At 39.4% G+C, this 18,579-nt stretch overlaps 3 protein-coding genes across 4 annotated transcripts; all 3 read left to right on the plus strand.

Annotated features, from left to right (window-relative positions):
* The first annotated feature begins 782 nt into the window (after positions 1-782).
* On the plus strand, positions 783-3,608 carry LOC146463305 (uncharacterized). Its single transcript, XM_085084551.1, has one exon. It carries the CDS (start codon positions 1,007-1,009, stop codon positions 3,044-3,046), a length of 2,040 nt encoding a protein of 679 aa, XP_084940677.1. The 5' UTR covers positions 783-1,006; the 3' UTR covers positions 3,047-3,608.
* A 325-nt stretch (positions 3,609-3,933) lies between these two features.
* LOC146463306 (uncharacterized) lies at positions 3,934-8,841 on the plus strand. Its single transcript, XM_085084589.1, has 3 exons — positions 3,934-4,067; positions 7,188-7,723; positions 7,962-8,841. The coding sequence occupies exons 2-3, from the start codon at positions 7,207-7,209 to the stop codon at positions 8,540-8,542; spliced, it is 1,098 nt and encodes a 365-aa protein (XP_084940715.1). The 5' UTR covers positions 3,934-4,067; positions 7,188-7,206; the 3' UTR covers positions 8,543-8,841.
* Positions 8,842-10,643: 1,802 nt separating this feature from the next.
* Positions 10,644-15,226, plus strand: LOC146463307 (uncharacterized). 2 transcript variants are annotated; one of them, XM_085084538.1, is made up of 3 exons: positions 10,644-10,939; positions 12,276-12,760; positions 13,377-15,226. In XM_085084538.1, the coding sequence occupies exons 2-3, from the start codon at positions 12,304-12,306 to the stop codon at positions 13,709-13,711; spliced, it is 792 nt and encodes a 263-aa protein (XP_084940664.1). In that variant the 5' UTR covers positions 10,644-10,939; positions 12,276-12,303; the 3' UTR covers positions 13,712-15,226. The 2 variants fall into 2 exon arrangements, with proteins under 2 accessions (XP_084940664.1, XP_084940663.1); XM_085084537.1 differs by having other exon boundaries at positions 10,645-12,760.
* The last annotated feature ends 3,353 nt before the right edge of the window (positions 15,227-18,579 follow it).

Below are 18,579 nucleotides of genomic sequence, written 5' to 3' on the forward strand. Positions count from 1 at the left end.
ACAAACAAAACAAGACCAAAAAAAAAAGAACTTTTTAAATGTTACACATGGTCTATCTGTGCCCTCACTTAAGACCAATTTTACTTCTTTTCTAGACTGAAAAGCTGTTCCGGTGAACAAAATTTGAGAAACTGGAAGAAATCTCTCATTTTCGGAAACGTTCTCCTTTAAAAATAATTGTATCGAGAAAGCTTGTCTTGTTCTCTGAAATTTCGGCCGTAAATTTAATTGTAGGATGGAAGTTGTTAGCTTATTCAATAAACAGGTTAATTTCCTTGTTGTCACTGCCCCACATGTACAGTGAGAAAATGTCAAATAAAACGTTTCCATTCTATTGGTTTGTTTTGCTTTGAATTATCATTTTTGTTTCAATATCGGCCATAAAGATGTTTGCAAATGAAACGGCCATTTTGTTGGCATTTAAGCCTCGATTGCATGCAACGTTTTTCTGCTAAGTGCGACCAGTTAAGTGCGTCCTGTATTTATAAGAATATGGAAAAATGTATCGTTTATTGAACATAACAATCGCTGTCCGAAGACTGAATTGCTGATCAGAATTTGCAAAGTTATAATAGGTAAAAATACATATATGATGATAAATATTAATTGATAAAGAAATAATAAATAAATTACTACTGAGCATGGGCAAGGTGAAGTACTTTTTGCCTCTTTGTCAAAGTTCTTCTGAAGCGCGAGACTACAGGTCAGTGATTAGTATAAAGTGCGCATGAGCATTACACGCTTGAACAATTGTGTTGCTAATAAACATTCGTTCACAGCAACATGCTAGCTTGTTGAAAAATTCTCCATGTAAAACAAGAAGAAATCGATCTGATCGCGGAAGAATCCATTTGTCTATTTTTCAGCTTTTCAAGGAAGACCCCTGTCTTCTGGCTTCGTTAGAAAGTTAACGAGAAATCTCAGCAAAGGTCGCGATCGTTCAAGAAAGGTATTATTTAAGGTCAACCGACCGTGTACTGGATTTTAGCTGCTTCAAAGGAATGGCATGGGTTGTGGAAGTGGAAAACAGCTAATTGCTATCGAACATCGACCATCCATTGACCTAACAAGTTACCGTCAGTTCGTTGGTAACACTGTGAGTGTAAATGGTGGCGAATTGGAAACTGACTCGCTACTCGATTCGGACATAGACCTGTCTTCTTCAGAGAACCTGCAACAATATTCGCTAAGTTATCCAGAATTTTCAAAGGAATTTAAAGTCGTGTTAAGTAGCGTCGAAAAGCTTCGACGTTTATCAAAAGAAGAGAACGCTTTCAGCGAAAAAGAACTACTCTCAAAGATAAACAAAGAAGTTCTTAAACTTCGTAAGAGAAGCATCAAGGCTGCTTTCTCACCCGGAACACCTGATGAGCGGAAATATAACTTACTTGCAAATTTTATTGTGGACATAGACGCAGCAGTATTGTTCTCCTCGGTCGCAGAACAGTTGTTTGAATGCTACCTGGACTTCGGCAAAGAACAACACAGCAACGGAATCAAGCCCGGAAAGCTATCCATTCCTGAGACGGACCGAATTGATCAGTTAGCATCGGAAAGCCTTATTGTATTGTTACTTGTAATACAAAACTTTGCAGAGTTTCATGAACAGTTCTCTGTGGCGTGCACAAGCACAACTGGAGTTATATCGTTGTGCTTGGTCAAAAGCAGGCAGGTGGAAGCTGTGTTCAAGTCAGTAGACGGTCAGGGTAGTGGAAGACCAGTACGTGCTATCCGAATTCTGGGATGTTGCTTCAACATTTTGTATAATTTAGCCAGGAAAACTGAATTAGTCAAGGCAGTGGTAGACTATGAAGGAAAGGAAACTTTAGTTTATTTTGCAAAATCAGACATCGCCATTGTCTCCCCTCTCGCTCTTCTCAGTTTGGCCTACGTCGTTGATGAGAAAAGCAACCAACTTATTCTCGCAGCTGAAGAAATCTTGGGAGCTTTTACGTCACTTTTGCAAAAAGCTTGCGCATCTGAACGTAGAAAATTTGATGGATTTTCAGCAAAAGAACTGGCTGAAGGTCTCAGTCGCCTCGCTATAAATGATGTGAACAAGAAGGTTTTGGGCGAGAAAGGCGCCATACCGGTCCTAATTTCCATGATCAAAACATCAAATGACGACGGAGAAAAAACAAGTGCAATAAAAGCGCTCTGGATGCTAGCCTTTGACGAGAACAACAAGAAATCCCTCATGCAAGATAAGGAAGGATTAGACATTCTTCATGGACTTCAGCATAGTGAGAACCCGGATGTGCAAAAGGCGGCTGCAGGTGCTTTATGGGAAATCGAGGGAAAGACGTCTAGAAGCAATGGGAAGAAAGAAGTCTCTGGAAATCACGTGATGATCAGCTACCAATGGGATAACCAGGATGTTTTGATTGAAGTGAAAAACAGGCTTCAAGCGAGTGGATACAGAGTGTGGATGGATCTGGAGCAGATGGGTGGCTCTACATTAGAGGCAATGGCAAAAGCTGTGGAGAATTCTTCTGTTGTTCTGGTCTGCGTGTCACAGAAATACAAAGAAAGCCCCAACTGCAGATCAGAGGCCGAGTATGCGTATCAGTTGAGAAAGGACATTATTCCTTTGATGATGCAGCGCGACTACCAACCGGATGGCTGGTTAGGAATGATCCTGGGAACAAAACTGTGGATTGATTTTAGAAACAGTTACAGTTTTAATTCAGGAACGGAAAAATTGATGAAAGAGTTGGGTGATAGAGGACGAGGTGACAAAGGAAATGAACATACTGTTGAACAAACGGAACATGGCGAACAAGTGCAAGGAGAAACGCCGAAAGGATCTGGGATATCGGTGTGGACATCGGACGAGGTGGAATGCTGGTTAAAGGAAATTGGATTGAACGAGATCTGTAATGCCGTCTTACCCAAACTAGATGGGCAGACACTGATTTATCTACATGCTCTACGCGACGAGTGCCCTGATTACTTCTACAGATGTCTGGAAAAAAATCTTAATTTGCGTGACATGTTTGACTTATTTAAATTCAGAGAAGAACTTGGTAAATTGATGAGAAGCTAAAACTGGCTACAAAGCTATGTAAAACAATGCAGCCACGCTGCCATTGTCAACGACATGAACAAATTAGCCGGTCGTTTAACTGCAAAATAAATATACGACTACAACTGACACAGTTATATAGAAAGGTTTTGGTGGTTCAAAACGACTAAAATTGAGAAAAACAAACTCCTTATGATATATTGTCTAGATATCACAAAGTGTCCCCTAATCTAAGCCTCACCTAAACAGAAAAAATTCTGTCAAACATGAATTCTAATTAAATTAATTTTGAGGTACAATTGATGATGCAACAGCGAAAAAAACTAGTTTTAATTCTAATTTATGCAAGCAAGTCTTTTTCAACTCCGTGTATGTGATTAGTTTTATTGACCGTTATTTTTTTAAGCTCGAGAATGATGACATCGAAACGTCACTCGACGTTTTCGCTATTTATTTTATCAATAAACATAAATTCACATGAGAGTGACAAATAACTCAGTACAAGGGAATATGATCACTTGCTTTGATCCAAATCCAAAGTGGAGTGCACTTCAGGACATACGTGTCATTCGTGTTGCTTTCCCTGCTCCTTGTATTGCCGTTCTCAATTATTACCTAGTCCTCGATTCGGCACAACTCCCTACCCACCCCACTCTTCAGACTATCATTGTGGAATTCGTCCTCTTCTGTTGCGATCCTCCACCTCCGGCCTCCGGGGAGAGAGAAAAAAATTTCTCTCTCCCCACCGCGTGTCGCCTTTTCTCGCGTGGGGTGATTTTCACGCGCGCTCGCGTTTCGCTCGCCTTACTATCCCTGAGGAAAAATGGGGGACTACTCGTAGTCTAAATTACGGCAGATGAGTAATATAAAGCTGTTATAGCAAGTCGTGACATGTTCGCGTGACATACAATCTTTTGTTTAGTCACGTGGTACTACAGTCATTACTAAGACGTTGTCACTGCAGGGGAAGTCAGTTTGAGGTGAAACTGAAGGACACGGTGTTCATCAAGCGTTAACTGGACCTCATTTTATTACTGTTGAGGTAAGTGAGCAATAATTTAGTTGAACGTCTAAATGTAGTGTTTCCGTCATGTCATCAACTTGGTTTTAGCACTGAGCAGATCTGTTGATCGAGAAAGTGACGTTTAATATGATAAATCCAAACAAACGTTATAAACAAACCTCCATGCACTCTGCGCTGTCTGTGTGAGCTATATTTGATGCGGTCACTACAGTTTTACGCTTTTCATTTAGCCCTGTACTTGAACTAAGAGGCTTTTTTCCAGAAAGTTATGCTACGAGTGGCTGATTTTTGAGAAGTCGTACATTACAAACTTCCGGCAACATGTCTTCCATGCCGCTGTTTGAGAAGCGACATTTCGGTTGGTCAGATAAAAAATCCATGAAAGTGAGAAACCTCAATCCGTGAGCGATTGAGAGCTCTTAGGATCAAGCTGAGATCATTGCGTTTTGAATATTTCTGTCAAGAATCGAACGTGAAACGAAAGCAAATTAGAAAGGTGCGGCTTCATAGGCGGAGTTCGGTGGCTTACAAATATGTCTGTGGTAGCATGATCAAACCCTTGTTCATTATTACTTTATAATTTTTGTTTTCCTTTCTTCTGCATACAAAAACAGTAACCTACATTGCCAGAAAAAAATTCATTTCAAAATTCTGCATGTCAAGCGAAATATTCCATTACAACTAGTGATGCGGAACTTCAAGTTCACTTTCACTTTCGTTGAGTGATTGAGTTTCACTTTCTACCGCTTCTGGTATTTTTAGAAACAGAATCTGATATTACCACTATCTGCCCCATCTGAAACCTCTACAAACCCTTTAAATGTCGAGATTCTTGTTTATATTTAATATTGTGTTTACAGGTTTTATTCAGAAAGCTAAAGTTCGTGAATTTGTTCCATTCATTGCACTGAAAATCTCAATTTACGAGATTGAAATACTTCTCACAAAGATCCCTTCCCCCTTACTCGAAATCTGTAAAACTGATATTTTTTATCCGGGTGCATTCCCGTCACTTGCATCAAGGGTTGAAACTTCATAAAAGTACTCTTCGTTGTTTTCGGTACACTGAGATTAGAAGAGTCTGGAATTAAACATTCGCGTGTATGTAGACAACTTTATGGAAATCAACTAGTTGGCGTATTTGCATATAATTATGATTTTAGTTGCTGCGCTGTTTTAGCCAGAAAAACAATCATTGCGATCACAAAAGGTGCAAAACATTTTCAAGTATCGTTAATAATAAAACAAAATGCAAGCGAGCAATTTTTGTATATTAAACTGCTGTGTGTCTTGTAGCGACGAGGAACACTTTCTTTCTTGCTTTGAATGAGAAGTCAAGCAGAACAATGACCGTGATCGTGAAACAAGAAACATAATGTAACATATGTGAGAGAAATAACGAGAACACAACGAGTAATATTAAACCAAAACTCGGTGAGCCAATAGTAAGGGTGCCGCCGATACCGATACCAAATACTCGATATCATCTCATATATTCGATACCGATATCGATACTCATATAATCGATACCGGGGTCTCTTTGAAAAATATCGGCTGTTCTGATCGCTTTCGATACTCCTCACGTTCAAGTTCGTTTATTCACACTTTTTCAAGTTACAGTAACAGTGAGTGGCACATGACCACTCACTTGAATACTGAAGCCTGTTTAAGGTGGCTCAATAGGGTTATGCAAGATCACGAAGCGCGCGCTAGTGACATCAATCGAAGGTTGATATTCTCGTTCTTTTTGCTATTTTCCAATCAAAGCTACTGAAACATTACAAACAAGGGCAAAAATTTGCTGTTCAACAGTCACCTTTGAAATAGAGACTTTTCGTCTTAAATTAAAACTATTCAAACATCGCCATTTTTTGACGCCTATTTGGCTTTGATTTCAATTTGCTTCAATTTCCTTCGGTAAAATTTTCCGATATGCTCCGACCGAGTAGAGTCTGACAAGAAGAAACATTTAAAATCGAAAAAGTAGGGGTTGTCAAGGTAGTTTTTTCGATTTTAGCATTTCTGTGTTTTTTTTTTTTTTGGCAGAGCGAAAACCTTGTCTTACAAATTTTTCTGATAAATTGACAGCAAGGAAAGCTAAAAAGGTATAACATCTCTACCAAATTTTAAGGAATTTCACCGTGCTTGAAGTAAGTACCGAAATGACCGAATAGACACCCCTCTCAAATATACGCCTCTTGTGTAAAAACGGCAAGAGGACGCCCCTCTATAATAAACGCCCCCTGTCTAATAGACACCCCCTATGACAATTACTCCAACATACAAGGAAATAGAGCAAAATCAGTCAGTTTATTCAGTTTCTTGTTTGATTAACAAGGGGTTGCAGATTGCATCTGAGTCAATGTCAAGTTCAAAGTAAGGATAGCGTTCCTTGATCTTCTTGATCAGTCTGTGCTCAGTATGTTAGCAAATATCTGCCGGCCTGTCTTAGCCCGGTAGCATCCAGGAATAACAAGACCCACTTCGCATTTTCATTTTCCGCAAACTTGGACGGTGGGGAATTCGTTTCTGTCGCGACTAGAGAACCAGCAAGCACTCTTGACAGCTTCCCCTCCCCACGGACCCCTAAAATTAAATAGACGGCCCGGGCGTCTATTAGATCATTTACGGTATTACAGGATGGCTCGTTTGTAGCCCGGGCACTACCTTTGCAATGACGTAAGTATTTGGCTTGCGGACATGTATGTAGGTTGTCTTGGATGATGACGTCACAATAAAGGTATCGATACCGAAAAATGCCAAATATCGGTTAATGTCGTATTGGTATCGGATCGATTTGAGAAACTGGTATCGGCCAACCCTAAGCCAAAAGCTAGAACCTCAAGCAAAACATACAAGAGATGTGTTGCGCGGGAAAACATGCAAGTCAAAAAACAAAGCCAAAAAGCACTGAACAACAAAAAAGACATTTAAAACTTACGTTTACAAACCTAGTAACGACAAAATCACCGTTACTTATGATTCATTTCTTACTGAAAAATATAAACCAGCAGCATGTTTGCTGATCTTCTTGTCTGGAGTAACAAACATAAAACCACCTGTAAACCGTTCATGACTTTTATCCATTCGAAAATTACTCATGCCTCTTCTTTTCTTTCTTTTTTTTTTTTTTTTCAGTTTTGCGTCATTATTTTCCATGATGAAGACCATTGCTCTCATAGTAGTTGCTCTTTTGGTGATTTTATCGTTTACTGAGACAGTCTTCGCCACTCAGCCAATCAGCTTATGTGATGGAATCTCCAATGAGACCCGCTCTCAAATCTGCTTATCAGGACAGTGCCCGCTGGACTGCGACCACTCAAATACTTCAGAGTACACTAGCTGCGACCAAGTGTGTGTTGTGAAGCCCTGTGCAGCGCTGGGCTGCAACTCTTCAAACTGTCTGCAGCGTTGTCTATCCGGAGGATGTAAGTCACTGTCGTGTTTCGGTGATGACTGCACACAGACGTGTCTGGGAAACTGCTCTGAGGTTAACTGCACTGTGAAGGCAAAATGTAACCAGCAGTGTGAGAAGGGGCAGTGTGGTCTCCACGCCATCGGGAGTGGGGTGGCTGAACAGAATTGTGCTGAGAACTGCAACGATGTGAAATGTAAAGCTGACAAGTGCAGACAAGCCTGTACAGGGGAGGGGTGTGGCTTGGAGTGTTCTAAAGGTATGTGCTACATTCTGAGAATTGAAATCATTGTCTGATTTAATGTAAAGAGAACAAAAGATTAAACAAAAGAAACGTTCAAAAAGCCATCCTAAACTTTCCTAGGAGTCGTTATTTGGGCTGTCACGCAACATGTGAGGGATTACGTGACAATCCAGTCAAAAAACGAATGATCAGCCGAATAAATTTTCCAAAACATTCAAAGATTAAGGTATTACCCTTGTTTAATACGCTGCAGGTTCCAGTGAGTGCACACAGGATTGCAAAGGACCGTGCAACATGCGATGCGAAGCAGCAGAGTGTGAAAGTACATGCACTGGAGGTAAATGCAGCTTAGAATGCAGAAACAGCGAGTCCAAGCTCTGCGAGCAAACCTGTGCTCATGGCGCCTGTGATATCAAGTGTTCAGCGATGAATTGTGAAAGCTCATGCACTGGAGGACACTGTGCCAAGTTCACGTGCACAGCTGACAATTGTACGCAGCATTGCGGCCGCAACTGTACCAATATGAGGTGTCAAGCCAAGCAGTGCTCTCAGACATGCACCAAGGGAGATTGTAATATGTACTGTGAGACGGGTGCAGATATGTGCGTTATGTCCTGCCCTGGAGGAAACTGTAAGATGCGCTGCGATGGAACCTGGTGTAAACGCGACTGCTCTGGAGGTGGATGCGAGATGACTGGGTCGGGCAAAGAAGTAGTCGGCCCCACAGCTAAAAAACCAGCCCCACCTAAAGGAAGTGGAGTATGGGCAGTGACCGCAAATTTGTCCTTACTTCTGTCTGCAATAGCATGCCTTATCTCTGTATTCGAGTTCTGATTCACTCAGAGAGTGACAAGATCTCCCTGCGTAATATTCTCGTACTACTGTATACGCATTTATTCTCTTTAGCTTGAGTACCCAGTAACTTTAGTGTGAACGTCCAATTTTAAAGTAAGCTTGAGTGATACTTTCCTGACAGTGCTGTTTTATGACTGTGCTATAAGGTACTTTAAATGTTCTTCAGAGAAAAGGAGAAACAGCGAACTACGAATACCAACGATAACGTTAGCAGTTTGATCTGTTGTTATCACGTAATCATAAACAACAAAGTGTAGCAGATAACGCAGAAAAAAACAGTACCCGAATCATGTCAAGTATGTTAACTTGTTTTATTTGTGTAGTTGTGTAATTTTTTTTGGTTAACAAGTTATGTTATGAATTATTTAACTGCTTAGTAGACGCTTACTGGGTTTTTAATTCAATTTTTATTACATTTTTACTCTTTTATGTAGATTTATTTACTCTGCATCTGAAAAAGCCATTTTTGGTATTTTAATAAGCAATTATCGCTACAACGTTTAGGCATTGTGAGCCCAAGCAAGGCTCCGGCGGACTAGACAAGCTTCTACGCTCCTCAATCAGTTAATTATTAAGATGGAGCAGATTTCATTCTGAGGTAATTCCTTGTGAAAATGCCACTGACGCCTGTAGGTCTCAAGTAAGATTGACGGCTTTACAAGTTGTTTATATTCTGCAGTAAAACAGTATATCGATAATCGAACTTTACAAATACTGTCAAGTCTTCACATTTTCTTTCACTTCACCTCATGCCTCCACTAGCCTTTGCTACCGGGTTGTGAAGTTTTCTTTGAAAACATTTAAAATGTAAAATACAAGTTCTTGTTGTTTGTATTGTTATTGTTTTATTTTATAGTCTGAAATGTCAGCCGTCTCCTCCCCCTTACCCACAGGGGTTAGGGGGAGAAGACGGCTGACATTTCAGACTATTTATTTTAAGGCAGCGCTGTATTCACTTGCTCTTTTTTTCGTCAAAGAAAACGCACCAATTTTTATTTGAATACTTTAAGCTCTAACCCATGATAGAAATGATGTTTTTTTTTCTTTTTTTTCCCCCACGCACTGGGAAACAGATCAGACTAGGCGCGCAATAACAACAAGGATCAAAAACTTATTTTAAAGGGGCCATCCACGACGAAAGTCAGACTGCTATAGAAAGCCCGTTTACTCCACAAAAGAAGAACTACGGCAGATATACTTTATATAAAAATAAGAATGGTTCCAGTAATTTTACTCGTTCTGTTCTGTTAGACGGTACGGTATTGCTTATCTGAAGAACCCGTTTCGTTTTGGATAAAGCGTCTATGAACCCCGAATAGCCTACGAGCCAGTCTGATAGCGGAACGAGCGAAACACCCGGGGCCAGGGGGAGATGCGACCCCCAAGGGAAAAGTAGGATCTCCTCAAGGGAGGCGATTTTCGCGCTTGCTCAGTCGCTCACGTGCTTCGCTCACCGGCTGTACTATCCCAGAGAATAATAACAGCTGTATCCTGGGTCAACAGAAGCCTATGGTTCCAGAATGCAACGGATAAACTTGAGTATTTCTTTACATCGTCAGTACAGTAGCACGGTATATCGGATCCAGTCCTTTTTGTAGACGGCGCTATGATTACAGAGCAAAACAGGAACGAGTATCGAAACCGTTCAAATTTTCATCGGAGCCGTGTAATTTTTTTTTTTCTGCCCTTGAACAGCCCTTGCGGTACATGAACGGAAAATTCTGGTTTAATTTTCAGTTTTCTCAATTCTTAATTAGCCACCAAACTGTTGTCTCTGTTGTGTACATGTAAAATTTACATACCGTCCTAATTTCAAGTCCGTCGAATAACTAATCCTATGCTTTATTATTCCAGTGACTTGATCACATTGGGCTTGTGTTGATGACTTCTTGAAAACATTCTCGCCTATGAAACGTTTCCTGTTCTGATTTACAGTTGATTTGCGAGTGTCAACAATTTTATGGAAATATCGTTCAGTTTTAAAAGCATATTTATTTGGAAGAAATATTCCTGCTGCGAAGTGAAAGTGAACACAGGTACTCAGTACTCAGTCGATAACACATGAACGGTGCATCTCTTGAAAGTATTGTGGTTTTTAATTTCCCTCAGTCCCGAAGTAGCCTCGAATTCAGAACAAATACGGTAACGTAAGTAGATACAAGTTGGGAACTGGCATGCAATCGGCGTCGATCGGTGGCCTCTTTGAAAAAATTCGAGCATGCGCACATTTTGTTTCTAATCAATATTTTATATTCGTTAGCTGGTGCCTTATTTTTTCAAAAGATAAATAACTTCAAACTGTGGTCAAAGCTCCCAGTAGTATCAAGCAATAAGGAGGCTCACAGCAGTTTTGCCGTTGGAATCAATTCGTTCCAAGTGAGTGTTTCATTTTCCGTTGTGCAGCAAAAGAAATTCTAACGAGATAACACCTTGGACAGTTAAAGGGATGGGTCCGCACTAGCTTGTAAGCACACTATCAAGTCTCGCTTTTATTCAAGTTGATCGCGCTTTTAATGCGAAAAAAGCGCACACTAGCGCGTGATAAAAAAAAATGTTCTTTTGTTATTCTCACAAACACTGAATGGTTGAATCTTTGAAAAAGCCTCGTTATTTAGAGTCAGCTGGTGAATTGGAATGCTTTAACTTACACTTATCTTTGCAAAATGTTGCCTAACTTCCAGTCTAGCCAAGATTGAGCTGAGCGTAGCGTGAGACTGAGATATAGCTAGAAAAAAAGAATGGCAAAGTAGATAAGTAAGCGAAAAACTGGTCATTAGTTCGTTGGAGCCTCACTCACTTAACAACAGGCACGAAAAAAGCAGCTAAGAGCGTTAGAGCTGTTTTAAAGAAACTAGCCTGTGTGGCTGGCGCTGTTGAACTTAAGCGGCGGAGTCCCAGAACTAGCCAGAGGTAACAGTTACTCCGTGAAGGAAAAGAAGGCACTTTGCGTACGTTCTCGCGACTCGGTCGCTCATGCAAGCGAACAACTGACCGTGAGTTACACGGGCTATCACCAAAAGAAAAGTGTTTGCAATTCCACAGCTGTTTTGTTTTCCTAAGACCTTGTTAGCTTAGCCACCTGAAATGAAATAACGTCAACAGAGGTGCGCCCTAACCGCAAAACATTGCAAGCAGTTAGGATAGCACAAGTTTTTAAAATAATAGAGACGTGAGATTTGGTAATGTCAGGTGGGGCATGTGAGTATGTCTTGCTGTTCATTTACGCAAAACATACATTCATTTACGTCAACAGTTGAAACTATACGGCAAATACACGTTCATTAGCACTTCCATGAACTTCATTAACGCGAACGAACTTTCAATAACGCTTTTTCCATATGTATTAACATTCAATAGCATCAACGGATGAACAATTGAACCTTTGGACAATCAAAGATAACAAATACAGTTCAATCACGCGCAATAGAAAATCAATAGCAATAGAAAATAAAATGCACAGTACATGTATGACAATAAATGGCGTATTAGAGACATACAATAATGCAATTTGTACAGAGACGCACAATCAACTGCACCTTCATACAATCGTTTATTTCGGAGGCTATGACGGTAGGCATCCAACAAAAGAATAAGGAAAAAGATAGTTACAAGAGATTTCTGGTTGCACAAATACAGAGCTAACCAAACACATAATTCTTATGGCAGTCAGCCGAAATTACCATCAAATGATGAATGTTTGTGGTCTTTTCAGTTGTACATCCTATTTGAAATCCTCCAAGATGAAGATAGTTGTACTCACAGCGAGTATTCTTCTGTTCGTTGGTACGAACTCTGTCCACACCCAAGAGACAGCCAACCTAAACTCCTGTGATGGGATCTCCAATGACATGCGCTCTCAAATATGCTTGTCAGGACAGTGCCCGCTAAACTGCGGCTATGTAAATTCTTCACAGTACTCCCAATGTGACCAAGTGTGTGTGTTGAAGCCCTGTGCTTCGCTTAGCTGCAAAACTTCAAACTGTGTCCAGCGCTGTTTATCGGGAGGATGTAACACAATGATGTGTTCAAGCACTGATTGTACCCAGACATGCCTGGGAAACTGTACGGTGGTAAACTGCACTGCGACATCGAAATGTAACCAGCAGTGTGAGAAGGGGGATTGCGATCTGCTTGCCATTGGCGGTGGGGAAACTGAGCAGACTTGCGCAGAGAATTGCGGTCTGAAGTGCTCTGAAGGTTTGTATGGTGTTCATTTCTAATGTGTTAGATTGTTTTTGAATAGTGACTCTCGATCAGTGCGTTACCAAATTAAAGCACGGCCAGAAGAGTACAACTGATCTCAATAACCAATAAAACAGTCCTGAAATAGCTTATTATTATTGCTATTATTAGGACTTCGCTAGACTGCTATAGATACTTTATTATGGGTTGATTAATAGGGGTTTCTGAATTTTTCTCATTTTAGTGTATGATTGGTCACATGAATGACTTTTGTTCTTTTTTTAAATTTAATATTATTGTTTTTTAAAAATATTGTGCTTGAAAATAGCTCTGTTTTGCTTCGAGATACTCTTTTTTAATCATAATTGAATTGTAAATAGGTTTTTTACTATTCTTTTTTCTACTTTTAACTTGTGGATATCGATTTTCCTTCGAATATTTTCATAAAGAGATCATTTAATTATTATTATTATTATTATTATTATTATTATTATTATTATTATTATTATTATTAACAGATCAGAAATCAAATTAAATCCTTTAAATCGGTGCCAAGCGCAGGAAAACATACAACCCGCGATACCAAGCGCTTCCAGGTTATTACTAACTAGGCGTCTTTCGTTTATTACAGGTGCAAGAGAATGTACTCAACAGTGCGGACGGAATTGTACAAACATGAGATGCCAAGCAAAACAATGCGTTCAAACTTGTACCCAGGGAAGCTGCAATATGTACTGTGACAAGCCGGCAGAGATGTGTGTCATGTCCTGTCCCGGGGGAAACTGCAAATTACACTGCGATGGACGCAAGTGTAAACGCGACTGCTTTGGGGCCAGTGGGTGCGAAATGTCCGGCTCGGGCAAAGAGGTGGTATCGTCAAAAGGAAACGCACCGGGGGTGGTGTCCGTAGCGTTGTGCTTACCGCTGGCTGCGATGTTTTATTTTCTTTTGACATGCGAATTTTAATAACCTTGACAAACAGTCAAAATTTTCCAGCGTGCTTCATTTCTAACACTTTTTTTAAAAATTATTATTATTCAGGCCAAGGGGTATTTACTCGAAGTAAACGGTACTTTAGGAAACCAGTCAATATCTGAATAAGAATAATAATCGCCACTGCCCGGGTGACATGGCTGTGCTCATGTGGGAGGTACTGGTCATACCGCTCATTTAGATGGTTGATCATTGTTATTAAATTTTTGAGTTGTACCCATCCTCAGGGCATGCTGTTAGAAAGACTGAAAGATGTGGTAACGCGAGCCAAAGACCGGTGTTGTTTTAGCTGTGTAGGGTTCTCCCCAATGGGAGAGGGGCACAGCGAGTATAGGAAACACCAAAATTACGAATATGCCACTTCTCCGTTCGGTAAACTGTCCCCAGCCCCACACCCCCGAGGCTTGCGAGTGTCACCATAACTTGTACAAACAATATAAAGACTTTTCTTTCATTGCAGCCCAAGATAAATTACTGTTTTTCCAGTCTTCATAGAAGGAAATAACTTAAAACCTATTAGGGTGTCTGTAATATTACGCTTGTTCCATAATTAGTTTTTTTCGTCGGTTCCAGCTGCCATTTAGCGTTTCATATCTGACACATTTCAAATTAGCTTTAGACCACGGTACAAGAACACATCAGCTTGATCGAGTTTATGTTCACCAGCATTTCGAAATGATGGCATCGATCTGTGCTAATGGATTTTCATAAATTCGACAGGATTCAGACCGACTCAGGGTTTTGGGTTTGAGAGTTACGTGTCGGCAATGATTCGAAATGATTACGAACGGTTATATTAATATTTTTCAATGGCTTGAATAGTCGAAATGGTTTCAAAACACATAATATTACTCATTTCATCTGCGTAAGGAATAAGCCATTTACGAAATTGTCATTCGTCAGATCCATCTATCCAAAAAAGCCATCAATTTTAATTGTAATTGGTGACTTAGACCCTCACTCGTTTCAAATGATCAATTTGTTTTCAGGATACAAACTGTGGGCTTGGGTATTTTGAACATTCAATATCATTCTAGGCCTTTCTAAATTAGAATATTAAAAAGATAATATGACAGCCCTTCTCCTTTTGCGCGAAGCTGAAAAATTTAAAGACCTATTCCGAGAAAACCCGGTGGTTTTCATTAAGAAACGATTTCACAAAAGTGCTTTGAGAAATTAAGAGTTTTTTTTTTTTTTTTTCGTCAGTGACGACGAATATGCTTTCATCATTACGCATATAAATTGACGAACTCCTTCCATCTGTCCGTTTTTTTGACAAATTTAAATTCGCCGATGTGCGTCACTACAGTAAGATATACGAATAAATTGCCAAAGAGACATCCATTTTATTTATCAGTGCCATTTCGACCGCTTGGTTTTTGCTCGTCATCCGCTTCAAAATTCGAACCATCTGGTGAAGGATTCGACTTAACGAGTATCTCAGAAATCGGAACTAAAACGCTGAAAAGAGCTATTCGCTCGAAAAGGTCAGTGCGACTTATTTTGTGTGTCGCTTTGTTTCCTTAGATTTGGTTTCAAAGATGCTTATTCATGTGCCCACGCTACGGTTTATTTTGGTTCAATGACTTGCAAAGAAAATATTACTTTTGCCCTCCTATGTATTCCTCTCTACTTGAAGATGTTACTAATGAACAATATTGAAGTAAGGCTGGGCGTTGTTATTGCCATTGGCATAACAGAGTCGGCGTTTGAATCGCTATGACTGTACGGCCCGGCCATGCATGCTCCAGGTGTTCGTCTACGGAAAATTCGTTGCGTTGAGACCAGTGCTGTAATCGGCGACAAACTGTTTTATTTAAAACGCTTTTCTGCTAGCAAGTTTGAACACCCAAAGATAGATGTCAGATGTCATTAGTAGCAAGCATGCAAATGTAAAAACAAAACGGAAAAACAAGCGAACGAAGGAAAGCAATCCAGCTTGCTAATTCACCGACAGTATTTAAGCGGCATCAGTATTAAAATGAGTCTCCTTCGCTGACTGTATTGATGGCAAAGGAATGAATCGAAGACGGCTTTCTTAGCCCCTTTCTCGAATTTAATTTCTTTTAGAGGGACATCATTTATTTCGTTTACAGAACGTCAAAATAGCTTTTCTTTTTCAGCTTTCAATTTTTAACGAATTCAGTTGCTGTAGGGAGGTCGGTGTTACCAATTTCAATAAAACTGCATCAAATGTCAAAAATCAATTTTTCCGTCATAACAAAGAAGCTAAAAATTAGTTTTTATTGTTTTCCTTCAGCAAATTGCACTGGGAAAAACAGACTAGCTTTCAAAATAAACCAAATAAGTTTGCATTCAAATTGACATTTAAAGTACGTAATAAGTCACTCGTGTGCAAGCTTTGAACAGGATGATATATTTATACGTACCAAATCATTTTTGTGTACAATTATAGGAGCGGTGGTTGTCTTATTTATTGCGGGTGAACGTTTTTGTAGCTTTGTGTTGACCTCACGATCGTGGGTCTTGGGTGGAAGTCGTGGGTATAAAAAAAAAATACAATTTGATACCTCAGAAAGCGTCCTCTAAAATCACCAAATACGTTCATGGAACATTATTTACTCTTTAAGTGCTACGCTGACTTCACTCATTAGGTAGAATGAATTTTGACAATATTTCGTTTTTTCGCGATTTCGGCGCGGTTAAACGGCGATAGTGCCAAGGGACAGGCGATATACCTGTTCAAAATAAACAGAATCAAAAAGAGCGATACTTTCCGATTCTTTACGTACATGTGAAGGGTATTTCTGGCGGACTGTTTGTCAGAAAACGGGGCAATGTCACAGGGACACCAACGAGAGCATCAAAGCAAAAATATTAAATCGCTGTTGTTGTCCGGATTCTTTAGCTTAAAATTTACTCGCTACCGTTGGTTTTCTGAAGATGCTAGATGGGCTTTTTCGCGCATTTATCGATTATTTGCCCCTCAGAAAACAAAAGCGATTAGTTTCTAAGTGTAGCGAAAGTTATTAATGTTTTATCGAACAGAAATTCAACTGAAACCAACTTTTTGGTGGCCTTTATCTCAGAAACTGTACTCTTAACGGCGGCCTTAACTCAGTCAGAGCTTACCCTCTTTGTATATATGACCAACGTGTTGTTGTTGTTGTTGTTGTTTTTTTAACGGGTCTTTTACTCCCACCCCCGCCGGAACTCTTCTTGTTTTTGTTTTTGTTGGTGTTTTTCTATCTTTGTTGTTGTTGTTTTTTCTTTTACCAGTTTGCAAAAACGTTTCAAACGAGACATTTTATCGTTTTGGTCATCATTTCCGTTGTTCCATGGCCTGTATGTTTTACATGTTTAAATAAGGAGAATAAGATGTTCCATCGTTTGCTTTGGTTCTGGACATCCAGAAGTTTACACTGCCTTTGTAATAATTATAATAATAATAATAATAATAATAATAATAATAATAATAATAATAATAATAATAATAATAATAATAATCCAGAAGTTTTTACTGCCATAATAATACAATTGCCTTTTCCTGGGAATGATCAAAGCGCTTTACACGATAAATATGTGACATGTAAATAAAAAGAAATTCGTCATATCACAAACAAAAGCAATGATTAAACTGTGTAATTTTACTCTTCAAATACTTGTTGCTCTGACAGTGCGACTCTTAGATAAGTTAGGATTCGGGAAAAAAATCGATCACCTTCATAAATAACAAAGCTGTCTTTTACAGCCTGATTCGGTAGACTAGAAAGCGTATGAGCGTTAAACAAGAAAATAATTAATTGGTTCACAGAGGTAGTTTGCGGCTTCAAAACCACTAAATATTTTCCATTCCAGTAATACCAGCGTTCCATGAGTGTTTCCTGTACACAGGTTACCAGCGATGAAACTGAACTGAACTATTGAATTTTCTTCCTTTCAAAATGTCTTCCAAAATTCATCGCAAAATTTAATGTTGCCGTGAATATAGCTCAGGATGAGACAACTTACCGAATCTCGTTAAAAACGCTTAGGTTCTATGACTCAAAAAGCAATTACATGTATCTGAATCAGCATAGTGAAAATAATTGTTAATATTAATTTCCATTAAAATATGAATGAAAACATGCGTGAAAGGACGTAATAACAATTAAATTGGAGTTTGTGCATGTTCGAGTTTGTACGTAATGTTTCGGTGTTTTATCATAAGCTGGACAGTCAGTTTTCACGGTCACTCTTGAGTTTCGTTCCATGAAGCTGAAATACCCTTGGTTATACACATATGTAATTTCGTAAAATGACGTCAACAGAACCATTGTCTTAGCTTCATTTGAAGTGTGTCCTAGGTAATAGCACGTTTCAGCCATTTTCAATGCGTAAAGCGTTCATTCAACACTAAGACCGGATGAGCAGGCAACTAAAGCAACCAGCTTCATCACTACTCAGTAAAGGAGCCAACTATCCCGTAACTGTAAGAATCTGCACGTCAAATGTAAAACCTTTTTACAACACAAAAAACGTCTAATTACACACTGGGCAATACAGTTTAAGTGCGTCAATGCTCTTCAGATTTAAAGGCTGACTTGCTTCGGATAAAGCAAAATCTTTGTTTACATCCATGGCCGCTACGTTTATGAAGACAGAGCTAAGTCACGTTTCTCAACAAAGGAGTTGCAGCTGATACGAGGCGAGTGATTATTATATAATTAGGAAAAATTTACCTCTTCGTATGCTGTACACACAACTGGAAAACAGTTAACTGATGTGAAGTACTCGCTGTTTTATGTTGCTTTTATCAAATACTTAGGCTTTAAATTCCAATATTCATTATCAACGTAACAGTAAAATCTGACGACACAACTAGTTTGTTTCTTGAAATC

The sequence above is a fragment of the Pavona decussata genome, unplaced genomic scaffold (assembly GCF_977016875.1).
Source record: "Pavona decussata unplaced genomic scaffold, jaPavDecu1.1 SCAFFOLD_179, whole genome shotgun sequence".
NCBI lineage: Eukaryota > Metazoa > Cnidaria > Anthozoa > Scleractinia > Agariciidae > Pavona > Pavona decussata.

What these genes read in the sequence shown, in the direction of transcription:
- LOC146463305 (XM_085084551.1), top strand. Translation starts at nt 1,007, where the DNA reads ATGGGTTGTGGAAGTGGAAAACAGCTAATTGCTATCGAACATCGACCA.
- LOC146463306 (XM_085084589.1), top strand. Translation starts at nt 7,207, where the DNA reads ATGATGAAGACCATTGCTCTCATAGTAGTTGCTCTTTTGGTGATTTTA. An exon ending in TGGCTTGGAGTGTTCTAAAG is followed by an intron (nt 7,724 to 7,961) that starts GTATGTGCTACA and finishes AATACGCTGCAG; the next exon opens with GTTCCAGTGAGTGCACACAG.
- LOC146463307 (XM_085084537.1), top strand. Translation starts at nt 12,223, where the DNA reads ATGGCAGTCAGCCGAAATTACCATCAAATGATGAATGTTTGTGGTCTT. An exon ending in CGGTCTGAAGTGCTCTGAAG is followed by an intron (nt 12,761 to 13,376) that starts GTTTGTATGGTG and finishes CGTTTATTACAG; the next exon opens with GTGCAAGAGAATGTACTCAA.